This window comes from Physeter macrocephalus, unplaced genomic scaffold, assembly GCF_002837175.3.
Source record: "Physeter macrocephalus isolate SW-GA unplaced genomic scaffold, ASM283717v5 random_41, whole genome shotgun sequence".
Classification (NCBI taxonomy): Eukaryota; Metazoa; Chordata; class Mammalia; order Artiodactyla; family Physeteridae; genus Physeter; species Physeter macrocephalus.
The window spans coordinates 85548-108979 of NW_021145327.1; the positions used below are offsets into that span (position 1 = coordinate 85548).

The 23432-nt window shown below is 55.8% G+C and overlaps 2 protein-coding genes across 2 annotated transcripts; both read left to right on the forward strand.

Moving 5' to 3' along the window:
- Positions 1-1192: 1192 nt before the first annotated feature.
- JAK3 (Janus kinase 3) lies at positions 1193-17112 on the forward strand. The gene is made up of 24 exons (XM_024134481.2): positions 1193-1266; positions 3737-3933; positions 4396-4519; positions 4838-4949; positions 5122-5267; positions 5672-5966; positions 6520-6642; positions 6742-6899; positions 7350-7461; positions 7659-7845; positions 8425-8552; positions 8782-8913; positions 9499-9583; positions 10398-10525; positions 11226-11358; positions 11441-11592; positions 11732-11882; positions 12526-12665; positions 12737-12926; positions 13431-13555; positions 13842-14014; positions 14339-14456; positions 14821-14931; positions 15875-17112. Exons 2-24 carry the CDS (start codon positions 3750-3752, stop codon positions 15980-15982), a joined length of 3315 nt encoding a protein of 1104 aa, XP_023990249.1. The 5' UTR covers positions 1193-1266; positions 3737-3749; the 3' UTR covers positions 15983-17112.
- Positions 17113-19195: 2083 nt separating this feature from the next.
- On the forward strand, positions 19196-20763 carry INSL3 (insulin like 3). Its single transcript, XM_007116900.3, has 2 exons — positions 19196-19385; positions 20207-20763. Exons 1-2 carry the CDS (start codon positions 19196-19198, stop codon positions 20416-20418), a joined length of 402 nt encoding a protein of 133 aa, XP_007116962.1. The 3' UTR covers positions 20419-20763.
- The last annotated feature ends 2669 nt before the right edge of the window (positions 20764-23432 follow it).

Consider the following 23432-nt stretch of genomic DNA (forward strand, 5'->3'; position numbering starts at 1 on the left):
AAGTGTCCTCTAAAATCTATCCCCAAAGCTCTACTTTCTGGGGTTTGTATCCTACTAAAGACACTGGCCCCGGTCTGACCTGGACACTGCCCCACTCCTCCACTCATGATAGCCTCAGGGGTGTTAAAAAGCATCCATCAGGGGGCTTCCCTGGTGGCGCAGTGGTTGAGAGTCCGCCTGCCGTTGCAGGGGACACGGGTTCATGCCCTGGTCCGGGAAGATCCCACATGCCGCGGAGCGGGTGGGCCCATGAGCCATGGCCGGTGAGCCTGCGCATCCAGAGCCTGTGCTCCGGAACGGGAGAGGCCACAACAGTGAGAGGCCCGCGTAATGCAAAAAAAAAATTAAAAAAAAAAAAAAAAAAAAAAGCATCCATCAGACCTTGCTGTGATGTGGCCCCAGCTGACTGGCCTGCCATCCCCCTCCCTCCTCACTGCACCCAGCCACGCCCTTGGGGCCATAAACAGCGCGACTCACTCCCACCTCTGGGCCTTTGTGCTTGTAGTGTTCTCTGCCAGGAGCCCTCTTTGTCCGCTTCAGATTCCTGCTTGATCCATCCTGGCCTCTACACAGATCCTCCGACCCCCCGCATCGGAGTCCCAGCCTGTGCCTGTCCTGTCACCTTGGTTTTCTTTGTTATCCATAATGATTAATTGCCTCCCTGCCAGACCAGATAGTGAGGTGAGCCTGAGGGCAGGTCCAGGTCTGTCTGGTTTTCACAGTTTCTAGGGCAGGCTTAGGGCACAGAGCACAGTAGTGGGCTATTATCCCTCCCAGGGTCTCATGGGAGAAATACCATGAAGGAGAACTTGACTTTTGTCTGGGGCAACTTCCCTGCCTCCTTCCTGGGCAGATCCAGCCCAGTTCCCTTCCTTAGGCGCGAAATTAGTTCATCTAGGTGCCCAACCCACACATGCCACAGATGGGTAAAACTGAGGCTGGAGAAGCCAGGGTGTTGCCACGGCCCCACCCTGTGTGACCTGGGCCCTTCTCTGTGCTGTCACCCCTTCCCTTAGGTCTGGGGTCTCCAGCAGCCTGTCTGAGCAGGACTGCTGCTGCAGAGGCTTCTGGAACTTCCTGCCCCTCTCCGCCCCCCCCCGCCCCCGCCCCCCCCCCCCCCGCGTCCCCCACGTGGCCATGACTTTCGGTAAGTGACAGCAGCTCAGGAAGCTGAGGGGCCCACACAGGAAGGAGCAAGTGGGACTTTCCTCCCTCTGTTGCTCGCCTCTGCCCTCCCGTAGCTGGCCCAGAGGTCCTCACCTCCAGGTAAGAGCTGGTGGTGCCACAGGGCTCTGGTCGGGGATGGGCGTGGGAGGAGACTGTGTGGATGGTCGCAGCTGGGGACAAAGCTGCCAGATGTGAGCTGGGACAGCTGGGTGTGTGGCCTCTGGCAAAGCGCTCCCCTCTCTGGGCCTCAGTTTCGTCCTGCATAGGACGCCTCGAATTCCCACCTTCCTGGACCTGAAAGAATCATTGCGCATGCGCCCAGGGCTCCCGGTCCCTGAGGGGACAGTTCGAAGCCCCTACAATCCCAGGTCCCAGGCCGGAACACTGGGGGACCAGCCAACCTTCCCGGCATGTGGGACTTTTGGTGTTAAAACAGGGGCATTTTTCTGGGCTCCAGACAGACTTTCTTTTTTTACTTTCAATATTTTAAAAATCATGTTTCTTTTCTTTTTTTTTTTTTATAAATTTATTTATTTATTTTTGGCTGCATTGGGTCTTCATTGCTGTGAGCAGGCTTTTCTCTGGTTGCGGCGAGCAGGGGCTACTCTTCAATGCGGTGCGTGGGCTTTTCCTTGCGGTGGCTTCTATCGCTGCAGGGCACAGGCTCTAGGCACGTGGGCTTTAGTAGTTGTGGCATGTGGGCTCAGCAGTTGTGGCTCACGGGCTCAGCAGTTGCGGCTCGCGGGCCCAGTTGCTCCGCGACATGTGCGATCCTCCTGGACCAGGGCTCAAACCCGTGTCCCCTGCATTGGCAGGTGGATTCCTAACCACTGCACCACCAGGGAAGAAGCCCTAAAAATCATGTTTCTTTAAGATTTATTTTAAACACAAGACACACTTTGTGATTCCATTTACATAAAGGTGAAAATTTGGGCAAGATCAGGACGACTGTTAGAAATAAGACTGTGGGCATCTCTCTCCTGGACCAGGGCTCAAACCCGTGTCCCTTGCATTGGCAGGTGGATTCCTAACCACTGCACCACCAGGGAAGAAGCCCTAAAAATCATGTTTCTTTAAGATTTATTTTAAACACAAGACACACTTTGTGATTCCATTTACATAAAGGTGAAAATTTGGGCAAGATCAGGACGACTGTTAGAAATAAGACTGTGGGCATCTCTGTGGGGAGTGAGAAGACGGGGTGGTGGCAGGGAGGGTCAGAGCTCACGGGATGGGAACATTCCAATTCCTGGTCTGGGAGCTGGTGACAACGGACTGTCCCTTGGGGAAAGTTCTCTCTCCCCCACGCCCTGCCTCCTTGATGGTAACACCCAAACCACTGTGCTAAGGGACCTTCCTGTCTGGTTTATCTGGCATTTGTCAAGGGCTTGCTGGGCATGTCACCAAGGATTTGTGCCACTTAGCGTGGATTAAACGTGTTGACAGCTCAGGCTGGGCTCAGCAAGCCACCTCACTGAAGCAGGTGGGAATCAGCACATTTCACAGCCGAGAAAGCTGCGTCCCAGCAGTGGAAGCCCTGCTAGGGTCATGAAACCAGAATGCGGTGGGGCTGGGATTTGAACCCAGAGCCTGGGGTTTTTACCTATCCCCAGTCCCAGGCTTATATTCTGGGTGTGTTAAAATCTCATTAATGCTATCAGCCCCCCTCCCGCTATTATTTTGGACCATAGTTTTTATCCAACATTCTCTTTTTGTATATTCTTCATTTGGGTCAATTACGTGGATCTTCTCTGTCTCCCCACTTTTCCTCATTGGGTTTGAAGTCCAACTCCTCCCTCTACCCAGCCAGGGGTCCTGAGCTCTGGGTCCCCCAGGGCGACAGAGATCTGGAAGTTGGCTGGTGTAGAACGCCTGGGAATAAGGTGGGCGGTTTCTTCCTGGGCCTATCTCAGGGAGGGCTTCCTACTCTGGGGAACTCCCACCTAATGGTGGGAGTGATGAAAGGAACGGAGATGCAGGGAGCAGGGGAGACAGACACAGAGATCTCTGTTGACTGAGTCATCAGTCTGGATCTGCCCCCAAGGCATGCATCACACCAGCTGCAAAAGCTTCTAGCCCCAGCCTCAGAAGTGCTTGAATCCTCCAGCTTCACAGGAAGGGATGGCCACTTTTATCCCCACCCATGTGCACAGGCCAGTATCTATCTGCTTTCTGGTTAGCAAATCCCTATATCTGTGATTGATTGGTCTTGCCTGTCTGGAGAAGGGTTGGAGAGGTGGTATGTGTGGAGGCTGGAGATCGACTAGAGATGTCTGTCCTGGGCACCAAGAGTCTGGAGTGTGAGTTCACACAAAGTTGTGTGAACGTCTTCCAGCCTCCCAGCACAGCCCTCACCTGGGGGGTTATGGCTCCTCACCCACCTTGCACACTCAGCTCCCCCTCTCTGTCTCTCTCCATCTCTGAGTTTCTCTCTGTCCCTGTCTCCTCCCTCTTTCTCCTGCTTCATCCCTTCCTCCCCCATCAGCATCTCTGCCCCCAACCCCACCCCAGAAGCTTTGTAGCCTTGTCCCCTGATCACAACTGAGGGGCTGCCTCTTTCTGTGTCCAGGCAGGCTGCACTCATGGCACCTCCAAGTGAGGAGACGCCCCTGATCCCTCAGCGCTCCTGCAGCCTCTCCTCTTCAGAGGCTGGTGCCCTGCACGTGCTGCTGCCCCCTCGGGGCCCTGGACCCCCGCAGTGCCTATCCTTCTCCTTTGGGGACCACTCAGCTGAAGAGCTATGTGTTTGGGCTGCTAAGGCCTGTGGTGAGTGGGTCCCTAGAAGGCTTGGGCAGAGGGAGGGGTAGGACTGTGCAGAACACAGATTGGGAGCTGGAAGAACTGCCAAGTGGAGTCAGCATTGGAGCTGGGGTTAGGGGGATGAGTAGGGGTGTGGTAAGGGAGGAGGGTGCACAGTAAATGGCATGTGCAAAGACTCAGAGGCGTGATGGTATACTGGGGGAAACAGCTGGTCATCCCTTGAAGTAAACTGTACATGGAAAGAGATGCTCTGGGGAGAGGGACAGGCAGCCCTGAGAAGCAGACTGAGCACATGGCTTCTCTCCTAAGGGCAATAGGGAGCCCTAGAATGGGTGCAAGCAGGGGTGGGACATGGTGTCAGAGCTGAAGGTGAGAAAAAGCCTGTGGGGCAGCATGGGGATAACATGACAGCCCTGCAGGGGACAGATGGGTAGACTTGGGAGGGAACTGATTGGGGCGTCCCCTCAGGCATCCTGCCCGTGTACCACTCCCTCTTTGCTCTGGCCTTGGAGGACCTGTCCTGTTGGTTCCCCCCGAGCCACATCTTCTCCGTGGAGGACGCGGGCACCCAGGTCCTTGTCTACAGGCTCCGGTAGGAAGTATCCCCTGCACCCCCCCCACAGGTGTGGGTTAAATGATACCAAGAGGGCATGCCTTTGGCTGAGGGCTTTGGAAATGGGAGTTTAAAACAACAGTGACCCTTCGATCATCATGTCCACTCACCTCCTGGTGGGTGCCCCAGGGAGGGTGTGATCACTGCTCATTTCACAGGTGAGGAAACTAATGCCAGAGAGGGTGGGTCACTTGTTCAGGGTCACACAGCAAGTCAGTGGCATAACCTGGGCTCTGTGAGGTCCTGGCACAGTCCCTCCATCGTATCCCCACTCCAGAGTTATCCCCTCTCGCACAGCTTTTACTTCCCCAACTGGTTTGGGCTAGAGAAGTGCCACCGCTTTGGGCTACGAAAGAACTTAGCCAGTGCCATCCTTGACCTGCCAGTCCTGGAGCACCTCTTTGCCCAGGTAGGGGTCTGCCTGGGGCTCAGAGGTGGGGTGTCTGGGGCAATATCAGGGCTCATGGTTGGGCAGCCTCGGCTGACCCTCCCTGTGGCAGTCCAGGGGTGGAGGTCAGCCCAGGTGTGGGGGTCTACAGAGCAACACCAGGACTCATGGTTGGGCTGTGACTGGCCTGCAGCACCGCAATGACCTGGTCAGCGGCCGCCTCCCGATGGGCCTCAGCCTCAAGGAGCAGGGTGAGTGTCTCAGCTTGGCTGTGCTGGACCTGGCCCAGATGGCCCTCGACCAGGGTCAGCGGCCCGAGGAGCTGCTGAAGACCATCAGGTGAGGGCTTCCAGGCTGTGGCGCCCAGCTTCTACCTGGGAGTGAGCCAGCATGGCTCCACCAGAGCACTGCCAGGCCCACCTTGGGGCTGCCCACCTACAAGCCGCCAGTGTGTTCATGTGACCTAGCCCACACCCCTCCTTTCAACACAGTCCCACTGAGACTCCGTTGTCGGGCTTCAGGCAGCTGAAAGGACTATGTGTGTCCCTGTCTGTCTTATGGGCCCCAATGGCCCTTCCTATAGAGGCCCTACGCCCATGCCTGTCCCTGAGTGTGTCTCTGTGCCCCCCTACTGAGGCGACAGACACTCCAGCCCCTCAGCTAAAGTCTGGGTTGATGTACGTCCCTGCCCTCCCTGCGGAGGCCCCTCTCCACATTGAGGGCCCCACTCCCCCGGTTCGCAGCTACAAGGTCTGCCTGCCCCCTGGCCTGCGCGACCTGATCCAGGGCCTGAGCTTCGTGACGCGAAGGCGTATCCGAAGGACAGTGCGCCGGGCCTTGCGCCGCTTGGCCGCCTGCCAGACTGATAAGCACTCGCTCATGGCCAAGTACATCATGGACCTCGAGCGGCTGGACCCAGACAGGGCCACCGAGACCTTCCGCGTGGGCCTCCCCGGAGCTGCTGGTGGTCAGGATGCGCAGGGGCAGCTCCGCGTGGCTGGCGGCAGTGGCATCGCCTGGAGCCCGGGAGAACACGAGGTGCGAAGTCGGGTGGGTTGGGGCTCTGGGCAGGGCCAACGGCGGAGGCGGGGCCAAGGGGGAGGGTCAAGGAAGTGGGAGGGGCTGTGAGGGGCGGGGCCGAAGAGAGGAGGGACTGTGAGAGGGCTTGTGGGGGAGGGCACCCGGCTGAGTGAGGTGTAGGGCTGAGCAAGGAGGCAGGAATGAAATGGGTGGGGCGTAGAGGGAGGGGCTAGTTGGGTGGGCGGGGCTCAGAGTGGGGCTAACTGCAGGTTGAGGGAAGAGGCAGGACTGAGGGTGGGTGGGGCTCCCGACTGTACTAAGAGACACCGCGAGATAAAGTAGAGCTAAGTGAGGGAGGGGCTCGGGGTGAGGTGGGCTGGGGGACCTGCCGAGAGAAGGAGGCGGGGTTTGGCAGTGGTGGGGTGGGAGAGGGATGTGACTGGGTGAGGCTGAGAGGGGCGGGTCTCATGAGTATTAGGTTGTATGGGTTGGTGGGGTCCAGGCTTCCAAAAGGGACTGGGGGCTCGGAGTGGGAGGGATTCCCAGCTTCAGTCCTCCCCCTTCTTCCCAGGTCCTCCAGCCCTTCTGCGACTTTCCAGAAATCGTGGATATCAGCATCAAGCAGGCCCCGCGCATTGGCCCCGCCGGGGAGCATCGCCTGGTCACCATCACCAGGACAGACAACCAGATCCTGGTGGGTGCTGCACCCCGTTCCCCTCCTGCTTTACCCGAGGGCAGGGATGCGGGACTGCGGCCCTCGGGCCGCAGCGTGCGCTGACGCGGATCCTCACAGGAGGCCGAGTTCCCGGGGCTGCCCGCAGCGTTGTCCTTCGTGGCGCTCGTGGATGGCTACTTCCGGCTGACCACTGACTCCGGGCACTACTTCTGCAAGGAGGTGGCGCCCCCGCGGCTGCTGGAGCAGGTGGCTGAGCAGTGCCATGGCCCCATCACGTAAGGACCCGTCCCCATGTGGCCAGACTCACCGGGACCGAATCTCGGTCACTCCCCTTCTTGGAGCCTCTGTGTCCTCGCCTTTCAGGAGCCCTGGACAAGGGATCAAGTGCTTGAACAGCGCCAGGTGCATAGCTGGCGCTCAACGAGGCTGGGGTCTGCTTTCTGCTGCCAGGGCAGCCGCTTCCCTCCTCGAGGCCCCAGAGCCATTTTCTGGGGATGCTTGCGGTGCCCGGGTTCACCTGCAGCCTCCTCTTTAATCCCTGAGGCAGAAGCCCAACTTCTGGCTCAATTTATAAATGGGAGGGAGTGAGGGAATGTTACCTGGTGACCTTCCCAGGGCTTCAGAGAAACCAGAATTAGAACTCAGGTTTAGTTTGGTTTCTCTGCCTCTATCTCTCTGTTTCTCTCCATCTTCGAATCTCAGTTTCCTCCCACCTTTCCCCACAGCTTGGATTTTGCCATCAACAAACTCAAGACTGGGGGTTCACTTCCCGGCTCCTACGTTCTCCGCCGCAGTCCCCAGGATTTCGACAGCTACCTCCTAACTGTCTGTGTCGCGGTCAGTCTACCATAGGGGCCAGGAGGGCAAGGAGGGCTTCCTGGAGGAGATGATATTTGAGCTGAGAGCTGAAAGATGAGTCAGCATTACTTCCTGAAGAAGGGGAGGGAAAAGGCATTCCCAGCATAGGCAAAAGCTTGGAGATTTGAGGGGGAGGGTGCCGCCCACTCCCACTCAGGGACCACTCCTCTTTGCAGACCCCCCTGGGCCCTGATTACAAGGGCTGCCTCATCCGGTGCGACCCCACAGGAACCTTCTCCCTGGCTGGCCTTGGCCATCCCCACAGCAGTCTTCGAGAGCTCCTGGCAGCCTATTGGGATGGTGGGTTGCACGTGGATGGGGTTGAGCTGAACCTCACCTTCTGCTGCACCCCCAGACCCAAAGGTGAGCCTGCCTTCTCCCCTGAGCTGAGTGATCAATCTGGGTCCCTGCCTTTCTGTGTCTGTTCCAGCTCTTGTATAGCAAGTGGCAGAGACTGCAGGTCAAGGTAGTTTAAGAGGGAAAAAAAGGTGATTCGGGACTCGTGGGATAGAGGCTGCTTTCAGGCATGGTTAGATCCGGGCACAGCTGGATCTGAGTGATGTCACTAGCACTTAGCCTCTGTCCATCTCTTGCCTCTTCCTCTGGGTGAATTTTGCTCTCAGACAAACCCCTTCGATGGGACAGCTTTGAGGTGTGAGTTCTCCAGAGTCTCCCAGAATCCCTAGCAGGACTGAGACCAGGCTGCCCACAGCATCACCTGCTCATTTGCACCCCCTGCAGGGTTCCTTCCCTCTCTGTCTCACTCTCCCACCCCTCACTGGGACTTCCTGGAGTCTCCTTTCAAATAAACCGTGTGCCCTGGAGTCCTCCTCTTAGTATTGGCTTCTGAAGAAGACCCCACACTGAGACAGGGAGTGAGCAAACCTTTGAGGACCTTTCACCTCTGACCTCTGGTTTTCTTCCTCCATCCACTCCCCATAGAAAAGTCCAATCTGATTGTGGTCCGGAGAGATTGCAACCCACCCACATCATCCCCTGTTCAGCCCCAATCCCAATGCCAGCTGAGTCAGATGACATTTCACAAGATCCCTGCTGACAGCCTGGAGTGGGTAAGGGGCCCCAGGAAATGGGGGGGATACCTCAGTTGAGATCCAGAGAGACCAGGTTTACATCCATCTCTTCTGTGTGGCCTCAGGCATGTGATGTAACCTCCCTATGCCTCTGTTTCATCATCTGTAAAATGAGTCCATTACCTGTGCCTTGCTTGGACCAGGGCTAGGGGACTGGATCCATGGGAGCCCCCTTACTGGCCTCTCATGTTGCCCCCTCACTCTCCAGCATGAGAACCTGGGTCACGGGTCCTTTACCAAGATTTACCGGGGCTGTCGCCATGAGGTTGTGGATGGGGAGGCCCGAGAGACAGAGGTGCTGCTCAAAGTGATGGATGCCAAGCACAAGAACTGCATGGAGGTGAGCAGGGTGGGACCAGGCCTCCTGGGTTAGGGCCTGGGTGGAGAGAGGGTCATGGATTCAGAGAAATTTGAAACACACAGGGTCTTAAAACAACAGAAATGTAGCCACAGCATCTCCATGAAATATAGAAGGGTCGGGGAAGTTAGATGCAAACAGAAAGAGTACACCAGAGAGAGGGAACAGCCAGTGCAAAGGTCCTGAGGCAGGGCCAAGCCTGGCATGTTTAAGCAACAGCAAGGAGGCCGGTGGGTCAGAGAGGAACGAGCAAAGGAGAAGAGAGGAATGATGCGGATGGAGGCATCAGCAGGGGCTGGGCAACACAGAGGAAGGTTTGATTCCTTCTCAAACCCCAAATCTCCCACTTGTGTGAGAGATTCAAGGTAGAATACAGTGGGGACTTCCTGCCTCCATCAGAAAATCATGATATAGAGTGCTATGTGCACTAATGGTGGACTCCAGGGCCAAAGGAGGCTGGCGGCCAGGTCTCCTAAGGCAGGTGTGAGAGCAGCAAGTTTGGGGTCCTTGGTCTGACCCTGAAGTGGAAGAAACCCACACATCTTCTCTCCCTTCTTTCCTCCCCAGTCATTCCTGGAAGCAGCGACCTTGATGAGCCAAGTATCGTACCAGCATCTCGTGTTGCTCCATGGCGTGTGCATGGCTGGAGACAGTGAGAGACATTCCCCGCCACCCCCCTGCCCTGCCTCATTGAGCCCATCTACAGCAGCAATAGCCGTACACATCCAGAGCCTGCCCTGGCTGGGGCTCCGTTCCACCAGGGTCTATCACCCTCCCCCTCAAATCTCCAAGCCTGTACCCATCTCCCTGAATCATCACTCCTCGGGCAAGCAACTCCAGGCTCCCACCAATACCAGCCCCCCAAAATTATCTCAAGTCAGGCAGACCTGGGTTCCAGTCTCACTCTGTTGCAGCTTTGCAAGGTCCACGCTACCTCTCCAAGCCTCGGTTCCATCAGTTCAGCTCATCAGCTATTTATTGGGAGCCCAGTATGTGCCAGGAGCTGGGTGCCTAGCGTAGAACACGATAAGCTGAGCAGGATGATAAATGATTTTGTGTGATGGAGGCAGCGCAGGGCATTGTGGGTGATCAGAGGCTGCTAACCCAGCTTGGAGGTCAAGCAATGATTCTGGGTAGGCAAGGATAAGTTCTAAGCTGGAAAGGCAAGGATAAATAGGCATTAGGGAAGTGAAGGAAGAGGGATGTTCCAGGCAGAAACACAGAACATGCAAAGGGCTGGAGGTGAGTCATGGAGAGAGCTTGGCACCTTCCAGGCATTTCAGACAAATGGTTCTGAGATGGAAAATGGGGAGGAAGAGAGGTGAGTAGGGTAAGGATGGAGGAATAGGGGAAGGAAAAGTCAGAGCTGAGAGGTCAAGGGACCCTTGAAGGTGGAGCTGGGGCAGAGCCTGTTGAACACAAGTGCAGTCCTACCTCCCAACCGTGCCCCTCCCTACTGCCACCAGGCATAATGGTGCAGGAATTTGTATACCTGGGAGCGCTGGACACATATCTGCGCAAGTGTGGCCAGCTGGTGCCGGCCAGCTGGAAGCTACAGGTGATCAAACAGCTGGCTTATGCCCTCAACTATCTGGTGAGTGCTCCTCTGCTGCTTCACCCTCCATTCACAGAGTGTACGGGGCTTGAGAGTGGGCTCTGTCGTGTGGACAGGAGTTTGGCAAGGGTGCAAGGGGAGGGCATTTTAGACTGAGGGAACAGCATATAAACAGGTTCAGAGGTGTAAGAGCAGAAGGGAACAGCTTGTAATTCATGGAAATTGAGGGGAGTAGTGAGCAATGAGGCTGGCCGGTGGGGAGGCTTTCCAGAAGAAAGAACATTAGAGTTGGGACCTTGGAGATTAAGTAGAAGTTCGTTAAGAGGAGAAAGGAAGGAGGGCATGTCAGGCTGAGGGAACAGCCTGGGCAAAGGCTGCAGCTTAGAAGGTGTGTTGCCTGTCCTGGGGTGCACCAGGCAGGTTGCCTGGCAGGAGAACAGGGTGGAGATGTGGGAGAGAGAAGCTCATGGGAAGAGTGTACAAGAGCTGGATCTCAAAGGGCCTTGAGTGCCAGGCTGAGGACCTTTGACTTTATCCTGAAGGGAGTGGGGAGCCATGGGATGGGGGAGCAGTGTTTGAGAAGAGGGTGGGACACGGGGGGTGGACTGCCAATAGTCTAGGGAAGATGCTGAAGTATGGCCTGAGCAGAACCAGGTGGGCTTTGAAGGATGTGCAGGAGTTCGCCAGCCAGAATATTCATTCATCATTCTTGGGATTTTCCTATGCTTGGTCCACTTAGGAAGACAAAGGTCTCCCTCACGGCAATGTCTCAGCCCGGAAGGTGCTCCTGGCTCGGGAGGGGACTGACGGGAACCTGCCTTTCATCAAGCTGAGTGACCCCGGTGTCAGCCCCACTGTGCTAAGCCTGGAGAGTAAGTGCTGAGGGGTGGAGGAGGGAGGGGCCTAGTGAGGCAAGGAAGCAGATCCCTGACCCCATCCTTACCCCTCCATCAGTGCTCACTGACAGGATCCCCTGGGTGGCCCCTGAGTGTCTCCAGGAGGCCCGAACACTTGGCTTGGAAGCTGACAAGTGGGGCTTTGGTGCCACAGTCTGGGAGGTGTTCAGCGGTGTCACAATGCCCATCAGCACCCTGGATCCTGCCAAGGTAAGAGCACGAGTATTGGCCTCTAGAGCTCGCATTTGACAGAAGGGTAGACTGAAGTCCAGCTTGGGGAGGATGGGGGTGTCTGGGGGTGCCTTCTGAGGGTGCACTGGGGGTGACCAGCCCCTCCTCCTGCCCTCAGAAGCTCCAGTTTTACCAGGAACGGCAGCAACTGCCTGCACCCAAGTGGATGGAGCTGGCCCTGCTGATCCAACAGTGCATGGCCTATGAGCCAGGCCAGAGGCCCTCTTTCCGCGCTGTCATCCGTGACCTGAACAGCCTCATTACTTCAGGTGCCCACCGGGCCAGGCAGGGTGGGCAGGGCCGGCATGTCATATTGGGCCCAGTAGGAGAGCGAGGTTTGCATGTAGAGCCTGCCCTCTGTGCCTGGCAAGGTTGGAATGGTTGGTGACTGTGACAGCATGAGTTTCAACAGCTGCTGTAACAAACAGGCCCCTCAATTCAAGGTTGAACATGATGGATGTTTAGTTCTCATTCAATGAGGGTGTCCAGGTCAACAAGAAACTCTCCCTTTGTGGCTCCCCCCATCCCATGGCCTCAGGCCCCTGCTGGATCCTCTGCAAACAAGAGAGAGAGTGTAGAAGGTCCCACCTAGGTTTCCATGGGCCGGGCCTAAGGGGGCATTCAGCATGTCTCTGTCCCCTATCAGCCTGAGCTCAGTCATTTGACCATACCCCATGGCAGTGGAGTCTGGGAAATGCCCTTCTGTCTGTGTACAGCATGTGCACTGCATAAGAGTGCTGCCTTTGCCCAGGAGCACCTTTTTCCAGCCCCACAAAGTACCTCTTGGCTTGCAGAGGCCCTGCCATAATGCACAGAGAGGCTAAGCATTCAGATGGAGGTCACACAGCAAGTCAGTTAGGAGTGGGGGCTTAGGGCCCAATGCACTGCTCACTCACTGCCTGTGCCCCCCAGATTATGAGCTCCTCTCAGACCCCACACCTGGTGCCCTGGTGCCCCATGATGGGCTTTGGAATGGGGCCCAGCTCTATGCCTGCCAGGACCCTACCATCTTTGAGGAGAGACACCTCAAGTACATCTCACAGCTGGGCAAGGTGAGGAGGGTTAGGCTGGGGTGGGTGGGGTAGCACCCGTGCACGTGGACACCAGCCCTGCTGTCCCCCAGGGCAACTTTGGCAGTGTGGAACTGTGCCGCTATGACCCGCTGGGCGACAACACAGGTGCCCTGGTGGCCGTGAAGCAGTTGCAGCACAGCGGGCCAGAACAGCAGAGGGACTTCCAGCGGGAGATCCAGATCCTCAAAGCCCTCCACAGTGACTTCATTGTCAAGTACCGGGGTGTCAGCTATGGCCCAGGTGAGCCACCTCCCAAGTGGATGCTCTTCAAATCACACATCCTCATCCTTCTGCAGTACCATTTTAGGGTGGTCTGAGAAAGCCAGTGCGGGTGCTACTGACTGATCTTTTTTTTTTTTCTTTTAATTAATTTTTATCGGAGTAGAGTTGCTTTACAATGTTGTGTTAGTTTCTGCTGTACAGCAAAGTGAATCAGCTATACATATACATATATCCCCCTGACTGGTCTTGTTTACTGATCTAGACTGCCTTGGGATAGACAATTTCCCCACCGGAAAAAAATGGGTCATTATGAGGTTTAAAAGAATCAATGAATATTGTAGAAAGTACTCAAAAAGACATTAGCGGTAAGCGTCACTGTTGCCGTTCCCATTTTACAGAAAGCAATATTGAGGCGGGGAGGGACACGAGGTCCCACTCTGAACCGGGAAGGAGAATGGGGAGGGGGAGTAGACAAAGTTAGGCCCTGTGGTGACTCCTTCCTGCCTCCCCCGCCTCCCCTAGGCCGCCTGAGCCTGCGGCTGGTCATGGAGTACCTGCCCAGCGGCTGCCTGCGCGACTTCCTGCAGCGGTACCGCGCGCGCCTTGACGCTGGCCGCCTGCTCCTCTACGCCTCGCAAATCTGCAAGGTGCGGGTCGGAAGAGGGCAGGGCGCACGTCAGACCTGCGGGAACTGACCTGGCTCGACCTGGGCAAGGTCTGCGTGGGTTCGCCAGGAAGGCTGAGGGTTGAAGTTTGGGGTCCAGGTCAGGTTGGAAGTGGGGTTGAGTTAGGGCTAAGGTCAGGGCTGGAGTGCAGGATGGGTCAGGGATAGGGTTAGGCTTGGGGTCTGGGTTGGGGCTGGTGTTGGATTCCATGTCAGACTGGGGCCCCTGCGGAGTCATCCTGGGGTCCATATTCCATGCGCTCCCGCAGGGCATGGAGTACCTGGGCTCCCGCCGCTGCGTGCACCGCGACCTGGCAGCCCGTAACATCCTGGTGGAGAGCGAGACGCATGTCAAAATCGCTGACTTCGGCCTCGCCAAGCTGCTGCCGCTCGACAAAGACTACTACGTGGTCCGCGAGCCAGGCCAGAGCCCCATCTTCTGGTAGAGGCCTCGCCCCTGCCCCACCCTTCCTCCCCACTACCCAGGCCCCTCCCCTGCTCCCACCTTCCTGGCCCCGCCCCTCCTCCCCAGGGTCTGGGGCCCTCCCTGGCCACGCCCCCACGGCCCCGGCCCCTTCCAGACCACGCTCCTTTTCTTGCTCTGGCTCCTCCCTGACCCCGCCCAGGCCCCGCCCTGGGGCACCACAGGGTTGGAGACTTTATCATAACTCCCACCTACCGTGACCAGCTACCCCAGTCCAAGGCTGCGTCCTTTCCCGTCCTCTGCCTTCCTGTCGCCCCACAAGGCCTCCCTGTTCCCCTCCAGGTACGCCCCAGAGTCCCTCTCGGACAATATCTTCTCGCGCCAGTCAGATGTCTGGAGCTTCGGGGTCGTCCTGTACGAGCTCTTCACCTACAGTGACAAGAGCTGTAGCCCCTCAGCCGTGAGTCGGCACTCCTGGATCCCCAAGACCCTCCTCCCCCACAACCCCTTCCTGGCCAACACCCGTCCTGTTTATGCCCGCGTCCCTCTCTTGCTCAGGGTCCCCTGGTCCCAGCATTAGAGGCTCCAGTAGGATCCCTTTTCACTATGGCTGACCCCCACCTCCCACACCACCACAGGCAGCCCTTCCCCCATGCATCACAGACAATTCCTCCTCCTCCATTAAGGAGGGCCCCTTCCCCCACCACGGGTGGGTGATTCCCTTCCTCCCTTCACTGTGGCTGACCCCCATATCACGGGCGGCCACTCCCGCTTCCATCATGGATGGTTCCTCCCCCACCTCGGGCCCTCCCCCTTGGCTCCAGGAGTTCCTGCGGATGATGGGATGTGCCAGAGATGTGCCAGCCCTCTGCCGCCTCCTGGAGCTGCTGGCCGACGGCCAGAGGCTGCCCGCACCTCCTGCCTGTCCTGGTGAGGTGAGCACTGGAGGGCCTGCCTCAGTTTCCCACTTTGTAGATTCACCAGGGGGCCTGGGCAAGCCTGCTGGTCCCTCTGGGTCTCTCCACCACAGACATCTCTTGATTGAGAGCAGGGATCAGAGCATGAGGGTGAAGGGGATTTCTGGCCTCTACTTTGCTGCTCTCTCACTGTATGGCAAGTCACAAACACTTTAAGAGCCTCAGTTTACCTGTCTCCAAAATGGGAATAACAATGCCTTATAGGGTGGGAGAGGATCAGATTAGCTAACATCTCTCCATTGCTCAGCTCTGAGCCTGGCATACAGTCGGTGCTCAATAAATGATGGTGACTCTTACAGTTTCTCATCACAGCTTTTGTGGAAGTGTCTGACATGTGGTTGGTTATTCACAAATTAATCTGTTCAGGCCACAAACATTTATTGAGTGCTGACTGTGTGCTGGCTCTGTGCTGGGTGCTGGGGACCCAGCAGGGGACAGAAGAGATACTGCCCCTCCTCCCTATAACCGGCAGAAGCTAACAAGAACATTCTGGTGGTGATCAATGTCTGGAAAGAGATGGGCGTGTGTGGTCAGGGATGGCCTCTTAGAGGGGGTGAAGGAGGAAGAAGATCTCACCCATGGGGAAAGCTGGGAGAGGGCATTCCCAGTGGAGCACACAGCAGGTGCAAAGGCCCTGAGGTGGGAATGAGTTTGGTGTATTTACAAAATGAGATGGGGGCAGATGTGGCTGCATGGAACAAGAGAGGAGGTGATGGAGCTGATGGTAGAGGGAGGGAGGCAGGGGAGGAGATGAAATGTTGTTCTAAGATCCATAGGGAGCCATGGGAGGCTTTGGAGCAAGGGAGGGATGGAATCTAATTTATATTTTAAAACTGTGAACAGGAGTCATGTCCTTCCTACCACTCACATGTGACCCTGTTGTCTCTTCCCACCCCCTCAGGTTCATGAGCTCATGAAGCTGTGCTGGGCCCCTAGCCCACAAGACCGGCCACCATTCAGCACCCTGGGCCCCCAGCTGGATGCACTGTGGAGTGGAAGCCAGGGATAGTGTCCAGAGGCATGAGACCCTCACCTGCTTGTCTAGAGAGAGAACCCCATTCTCTGTCTTTTTTATATCTCCTGCACACAGACCTCTGGGTTCTGGTCTCCATGGACTGGCTGTGTGACCTTGATCAGGGACCTACCCCTCTCTGGGCCTCCCACTTCAGAGACCCCCTCATGGGGCAAATGACATTGCACTTGGGGGAGCACCCCTGGCTTGTAGAGCAACAGCAGCCTCGTAGCATTGGGAACTTGTAAAGATTCAAGACAGATGCAATGGTGGGGTCTACTGAGCCCCCCCACCAGAATTGAGGGACCAGAGTTAAGTCCCCCCCATCTTCCCAACCTCTCAGGGCCTGGCCTGGAGCTTCCTGTCTCATTTCCAGAGGAGACATTATATAGCTTTAAATATGTGATCTCAGGCTTCTATTCCCCCCTTCCTCTTTAGCTGGAGGAAGCCAAGGACAAGAGAGCTGCCCTGGCTGAAAATTCACTTTTTGGGGGGAGCCTGTGTGACTGTTTAGAATCGTGTAAGAGACCAGGAGAAGCTGAGGTCCCAGTCCACCCTAACTGAACCTGAGTGTCCCAGGGCTTCAGTTTTCCTCCCTGTACGCTGGGGCCCTTTCTGTCTGGACCAGAGGATCACACAACTGATGACAATGGAGCCTAACAGGAGCTTTTCAGCGGGTGAAGGAAGGAAAGGCATTCTTGGCAGAGGGAACAGCATGGTGAAAGGAGGAGGCTCAGAGCACAGAGGTTAAGAGCACAGGTGTTGGAGCCCATGGTTCTGCCACTTTTTTGCTGTGTGATGGTGGGAGAGTTGCTTCCTCTCTCTGGGCCTCCTTTCCATCCTCTGTATAATGGGCAATATTGTTGGCCTTTTGGCCATACAGAGTCAACTTCTGGAGGCTTGTGAGAAGGCATCTTGTGCAGGTTAAGCTTACCCCACCACTCCTTCACACCAGCCTGCAAGGTTTTTCTGCCACTTGTTGCCTCCCTGGAAAACTCTTATTCATCTCGCAGAACCCCAGCTATCACCTCTTCGCAGTGTTCCCTAGGGTTCTCCCACAACTCCCAGTCAGCCCTGTACTTCTGACCCTAGGGCTGGGGTGGTGTCTGCGTCCAGCTCTGTCTCTTCTGACGTGGCGGCTCCTTGGGGGCTGGGCTGGGCACAGAGGGGACTCTGGGAGTGTTTGTTGAATGAATAAAGAAGTTCAGTGAAAAGGATGGTTTGTTGCTAGACTTGGGCAATGGGGGTCCTTGGGTGGGTGTGAGCCGGGGAGGAATGTGCTTAGGGCTGCGGGATAGAGACCCCTGGGGGCCACAATGGGAGCCTCAGGGCAGGCTGGGGGAGGAAGGACAGGAGGATGGGGCCCTCGAGGACAGAAGCCCTCCCCCCAGCCCCAGCTGCTGGCCTTGGCACTGTCCTGGGGAGCTGATTACAGGCTCTTGGTGGGTGGAGAGAACAGGCTGCTCTAGTGGGGGCCAGAGGGCAAGGCCTAGTTGGGAGGGTTAGGCTATGGGGAGGGGTCCAACATTAGCAGGGGCCAAACCCTGCAAACCCTCGTTTGCTCCTCAGGACTGCTGGAAAGATTTGGAGAGTGACAGAGACAGAGAGAGAAAGGCCAAGAGAGACTCAGAAAGAGACAGAGGGAGCAGGGGAGAGACAGAGACAGAGATCTCTGTGCCTACTGTCGTAGCCTGCTTTGGTGAAAAGGGGGAGGGGCTGCAAGACAGGGTTTTCAGCTCAGGGTCTCACCTGCGCTGGGTTGAGTAACCTCCCTCTCTGCCTTCGTTTCCCTCCTTGGTAAAAATGGCACCCAGACTGGCACCCGGTAGAGGCCGTCCATCTCCTGCCCAACCCAAGGAGACCTTGATGTGGGAGAGGCAGAACCGACCAAGACTCGCAGCCCCAGGGCCCAGCCTCTTGTGACCTTGGGCAAGTGTGGGGGTCCCCTCTCTGAGCCTTAGTTTCCTTATTTGTCCAGTAATAAGGACAACAAGATTCTGAATGGCCCTGGTCTCAGTTGGCTGGATGCCCACTGCCACCATCCCATGGAATTATTATTTCTCAGTTTATCTAGTGCTCCTCTTTAAAATGGTTAAAAAATAAAGACGCCTCAACCAGTGGTCCCCCTGGGAGAGATACGCCCAAGGCCCTGGCCCAGGGAGAGAGACCATGGCTGTTTTGTATGGATCTCGGCCTATCAATAATCAATAATCAATGTTGGGCTTCCCTGGTGGCACAGTGGTTAAGAATCCGCCTGCCAATGCAGGGGACACGGGTTCGAGCCCTGGTCCGGGAAGATCCCACATGCCGCAGAGCAACTAAGCCCGAGCGCCACAACTACTGAGCCTGCGCTCTACAGCCCGCGAGCCACAACTACTGAGTCCACGCGCCACAACTACTGAAGCCCGCGCGCCTAGAGCCCGTGTTCTGCAACAAGAGAAGCCACTGCAATGAGAAGCCCGCGCACCGGAATGAAGAGAAAGCTGCCGCTCGCTGCAACTAGAGAAAGTCCGTGCACAGCAACGGAGACCCAACGCAGCCAAAAAATAAAATAAAATAAAAATAAATTAATTAATTAAAAAAAAATCAATGTTGTGGCTGGACCGGCCCTTGAGTTCTTATTATGATTGAAAGATGCCATTCAGCAACAACCATCAGGAAACTTTGAGAAAATAAAGGTTTATTACTTATAAACTACACAGCACTCCCGGGGCCACAGAGCAAGGTCCTGGGAAGAGAGAGCAGTGTGGGTCTGGGGTCCTGCTTTTATTGGGGTCAAGGGTGGGAGCCTAAGAGTTCGTGGGCTCACTCTTTATTGGTGAATTTAACATAGGTTGGAATTTAAAGCATAAGAAGAGAAAACAAAACGAGCAACCAAGTGGCCCAAGTGGTGACTGAAATCAGCGGAGATGTGTAAAACAAAGGTGCCTCAGTGGGAGGAGGTGGCCTGGCCCTTTACCTAGTCACATTTATTGGGGAGCCATCTATGAAGCCGATGCCTCTGCAATCAAAGGTTGTCAGGCACTCATATCATTAAAAAAAAGGAAACCCAACTATCAGGGGTTCCAGTATGCTTGCCCTGACCCTGCCCTTGACCTTCTCCCTGGACCGTCCTGCAGGAATGCTCTGTCCCCGCTCCAAGGCTCCCAGTTGGGGCGGGCCAGCGCCTATAAGGGGGATCCCCGCTGGGGCCCGGTGCCTCCCGCCGCCATGGACCCCCGTCGGCTCACCTGGGCGCTGGTGCTGCTGGGCCCGGCCTTGGCTCTCGCCCTAGGCCCGGCCCCCGCCCAGGAAGCGCCCGAGAAGCTGTGCGGCCACCACTTCGTGCGCGCGCTGGTGCGGCTGTGCGGGGGCCCGCGCTGGTCCCCCGAGGATGGGCGACCTGTGGCTGGCGGCGACCGTGAGTAGGGGCGGGCGAGGACTGTGCTGTGGGGTCTCTGGGGCCGGGCGTGGGGCAGGTGCATGCAGACGAGTTTGCATGCATGTTCTGGGGTCCACCTGCCGGCTGCGCGGGTGTGTGCAAGTCCGCGGGGGATGCGCCCCCTGCCAGGCGCGGGAATCAGTGCGCGGCGAGCTAGGCGAGCGAGTCTGAACAAGTGCGTAGCCAGATCAGATCCTGTCTTTATTTACAGTTTCAATATTTTGACCTTCAGGAATTTCTGCATTCATTTTAATTTTAAAATATTCCGTTACAATATGTTTGATCTTGGTTGTTGAGGTTTTTTGGCACCCCCTTAAAATTGTGCGCTCCAGGCCCGCGCCTGGCTCTCTTCATCCTAGTCCCGGCCCTGGTGCAGGGAGTATCAAACAGCTTTGTGTACAACGTCTGTCACATGCGTGTGTGTCCTGTGTGTGTGACACGGGTACAGATGGGTGTGCAGAGGTGCGCAGGGAAGTGGAAGGGGCTATGAGGGTGTGCGCCTGCGTCTGTGTGTACATGTATACGTCGTATGTCACCCCTTCTGTCATCTGCTCTGTGAAGTGTCTGTGCCTTCCTACCATAGGTGACACGTGGGAGTGTGCATAGCTGGGGACTTGAGTGTGGTATGGGTCGAGACTGCACACGTCCGGATGGGGGATTCAATCTGTGCCTGGTATACACTGGGCGCTCAATAAATGCTTACTTTCTGTTTCTGTGCATGATGAGTGGAGGCTGTGTGTGCAGTGTGAGTGGGGTCCTCTGGGGTCCCCCCTCTATGCTGAATTCCTCCCTGTCCCCAGGTGAGCTGCTACAGGGGCTGGAAGGACAACATCTCCTCCATGGGCTGATGGCCAGTGGGGACCCCGTGCTGGTACTCGCCTCACAGCCCCTGCCCCAGGTCTCTCGCCATCACCACCACCGCCGCCGCCGGGCAGCTGCCACCAACCCTGTCCGTCACTGCTGCCTCAGTGGCTGCACCCGGCAAGACCTGCTGACCCTCTGTCCCCACTGAACCCTCCTGGGGTGTGGCCTTGGGGGAGCCCGAGACCCACAGGGGTCCAGTCTGGTGAACTCCTGATGCCACACAGCACCATGAAGCCCCATGTCTGGGGGGACTTTGTTGATTACCTCCTAGGACAAGGTGCTCACCACCTCACCAGGCCACCTGTCCTCTGGGGGGCCAACTGGGGAAAACACCAGATCCCAAACCTGGCTTGGAGGATTCTTGGTTTTGTGGAGATGCCAGACACCTGTTCTCAAATGTTCTCACCTCAGAGGAGCCCCAGTTACCCCGCTCCCTGCATTTGACACCCCTCTTGTTGTATTATCAATAGTAAATAAATAAGATGCCTGCAGAATCTGAAGAAACGTTTTGCATTTTCTCAAGAAAAAGGCATAAGCCTGGGTCAGCCTTTGTGTGGAATTGTCCTCTGGCAGCCGTGGACCCAGCAACACTTCCAGAAACTTAATAACAATTGGAGAATCATCACAATAAAAAGTGGGGAAACTGAGGCCAAGGGAGCTGGCTGTTTGCCAAGTTCAGGCAGGGAGGGAATGGCCAAGTTCAGGATTCGAATCCAGGTCTCTGTCATGGCTCATGGGGGGCCTTAACCTCACTTAACATCCACTTACCAGTGGACACACACATGAATGTCTGAATGAGTCACAGTGGATTTTTTTTTTTTTTTTTGGCGGTGCCATGGGGCTTGTGGAACCTTAGTTCCCTGACCGGGGATGGAACCCGTGCCGCCTGCAATGGAAGCATGGAGTCCTAACCACTGGACCGCCAGGGAATTCCCCTCACAGTGGATATTTAGTGATCCAACTCTCACCATTCTTTTCACTTGCATCCTCCTTTCATCCTGAGATAGGAATTGTATGATTTGACCCTCTTGAAAAAAATGCTCGGGCATTTGACTATGTGATCTGTTCACATGTGTATTAGTTTCCTAAGGTTGCTGGAACAGCCACAGATTGGGTGGCTTAAAACAGTAGAAACTTATTCCCTCCCAGTTTTAGAGGCCAGAAGTCAGAAATCAAGGTGTTGGCAGGGCTGATTCTTTTTGAAGGGCTCTGAGGAAGATTCTGTCCTCCTGCCTCTCTCAACTCTGGGGGGCTACTGGCAATTCTTGGCTTGTAGGTGCATCACTCCAAGCTCTGCCCCCATTTTCACATCGTCTTCTTTTCCATGTCTCTCTGCGTGTTCGTTTCTGTCTCTTCTAAAAGCACTCTCATTGGATTCAGAGCCCACCCTAATCCAGAATGAACTTATCTTGATCCTTACCTTAATTACATCTGCAAAGACTCTATTTCCAAATAAGGCCATATTCTGAGGTGCCAGGTGGATGGGAACCTTTGTGATACACCATTCAATCCGGTGCAGCAGGGGAGCAGGACTCTTTCCTCAGGACAATGCGGAGACACAGAAGGTGTTTGAGCAGGGGCAGGATGAGATCAGATCTACCTGGTAGAAACCCCTGTAGCCCCTGCCTCATCCAGGCCTGTCTCCTCTGGCTTGGAGGCTGCCTCAGCCTCCACCTTCCTTTTCAACAGTCTCCATGGCAGCTTCAGGGCTTCTTAAAACTTAAAAATCAATCATGTCGGGACTTCCCTGGTGGCGCAGTGGTTAAGAATCCGCCTGCCAATGCAGGGGACATGGGTTTGAGCCCTGGTCCGGGAAGATCCCACATGCCGTGGAGCAACAAAGCCCGAGCGCCACACCTACTGAGCTCTCGTGCCACAACTACTGAAGCCCACACAGCTAGAGCCCGTGCTCCGCAGCAAGAGAAGCCACCGCAATGAGAAGCCTGCACACCGCAACCAAGAGTAGCCCCTGCCCGCCGCAACTGGAGAAAGCCCGCGTGCAGCAACGAAGACCCAACGCAGCCATAAATAAATAAATAAATAAATAAATAAATAAATAAAATTAATCATGTCATTTCCTTGCTCCAGAGATGCCGTAACCCTCAAAATAACACCCTCTCCTCACCCCAACCCACAAGGCCCCATGTGACTAGTCCCTGTGATCTCCTGTCCCCTCTCCCTCCATCTCCTCCTTACCCACCTCCAGTCACAGCTTCCTGGCTGCAATTTAAATGCTCTCAGATGGCTCACCTCAGGGCCTTTGCATATGCTGTATCCTCTGCTTGGAACATCCTCCTCCCAATTCTCCCCAAGGCCATAACCTCCTCCTTCATGCCCCATCTCTGCAGTCCCAACCCCCTGACTTCCTGGCTAGCGCTCGTCCCCATCACTGTGGGTCCAATTACCTCATTTTAATTCTCCTCAAAGTTCTTACCACTTCTGGTAACTTCCTGTTTCACTGTTCACAGGTTTGTGTCCTCCCTATAAGGTGGGTCAGTGCCCACTGACCTTTCCCATGGGGCTGGGAGGAGGAGTACAGGGCAAGGTGTGTAGCACACAGTAGGTGCACAATAAATACTTAAAGAAGGGACACAAGGAGTGGGACAGAGGACAGTAGAGCTGTAGTCGCAGTGAGAGGAGGTGAGCCCCGGGAAGAGAGGGCAGGCTGCGCGGTGGCGGGGCGGGATTCAGAAGCAGCCTTGCCAGAAGCAGGTGGGTCCAGCGTCCCATGCAGCTAGGAGCAGTATCACCCCTGTGCCTCTCTCTCTGGAGCCTGCCATCAGGCTGGCAGTGAGAATCAGTCTGCAGGGGGAAATATAAGCTGAGGGCAATAGAGAGCCATGGAGGGTGTTGCGGGGGGGCAGGGGAGGATGATGTGAGCTCTGCCTGATAGAAGCTTCCATAGCCTCTACTTCATCCTTGCCCTGTTTTACTGGTGTATATTTTCTTCTGGAAGCGAGATTTTAAGGATGAATGTAGACTGATCTGAGTTAAAACTTGTAAATCACTTTAAAAAACAAAAAAAAAAGACCTCTAAGTCTTTGCAAAACATTTTATTCCCTTAGGACCTGGTCTCCAGTCCTCACTCTGCTGTGTGAGGCCCCCTTTGCCACTGTCCCAATCCCTGTGAAGCCTGTCTCAGACACCTGTCCGAGGGTGGCA

What these genes read in the sequence shown, in the direction of transcription:
- JAK3 (XM_024134481.2), top strand. Translation starts at nt 3,750, where the DNA reads ATGGCACCTCCAAGTGAGGAGACGCCCCTGATCCCTCAGCGCTCCTGC. An exon ending in TTGGGCTGCTAAGGCCTGTG is followed by an intron (nt 3,934 to 4,395) that starts GTGAGTGGGTCC and finishes GCGTCCCCTCAG; the next exon opens with GCATCCTGCCCGTGTACCAC. An exon ending in CACTGTGCTAAGCCTGGAGA is followed by an intron (nt 11,359 to 11,440) that starts GTAAGTGCTGAG and finishes CCCCTCCATCAG; the next exon opens with TGCTCACTGACAGGATCCCC.
- INSL3 (XM_007116900.3), top strand. Translation starts at nt 19,196, where the DNA reads ATGGACCCCCGTCGGCTCACCTGGGCGCTGGTGCTGCTGGGCCCGGCC. An exon ending in ACCTGTGGCTGGCGGCGACC is followed by an intron (nt 19,386 to 20,206) that starts GTGAGTAGGGGC and finishes CCCTGTCCCCAG; the next exon opens with GTGAGCTGCTACAGGGGCTG.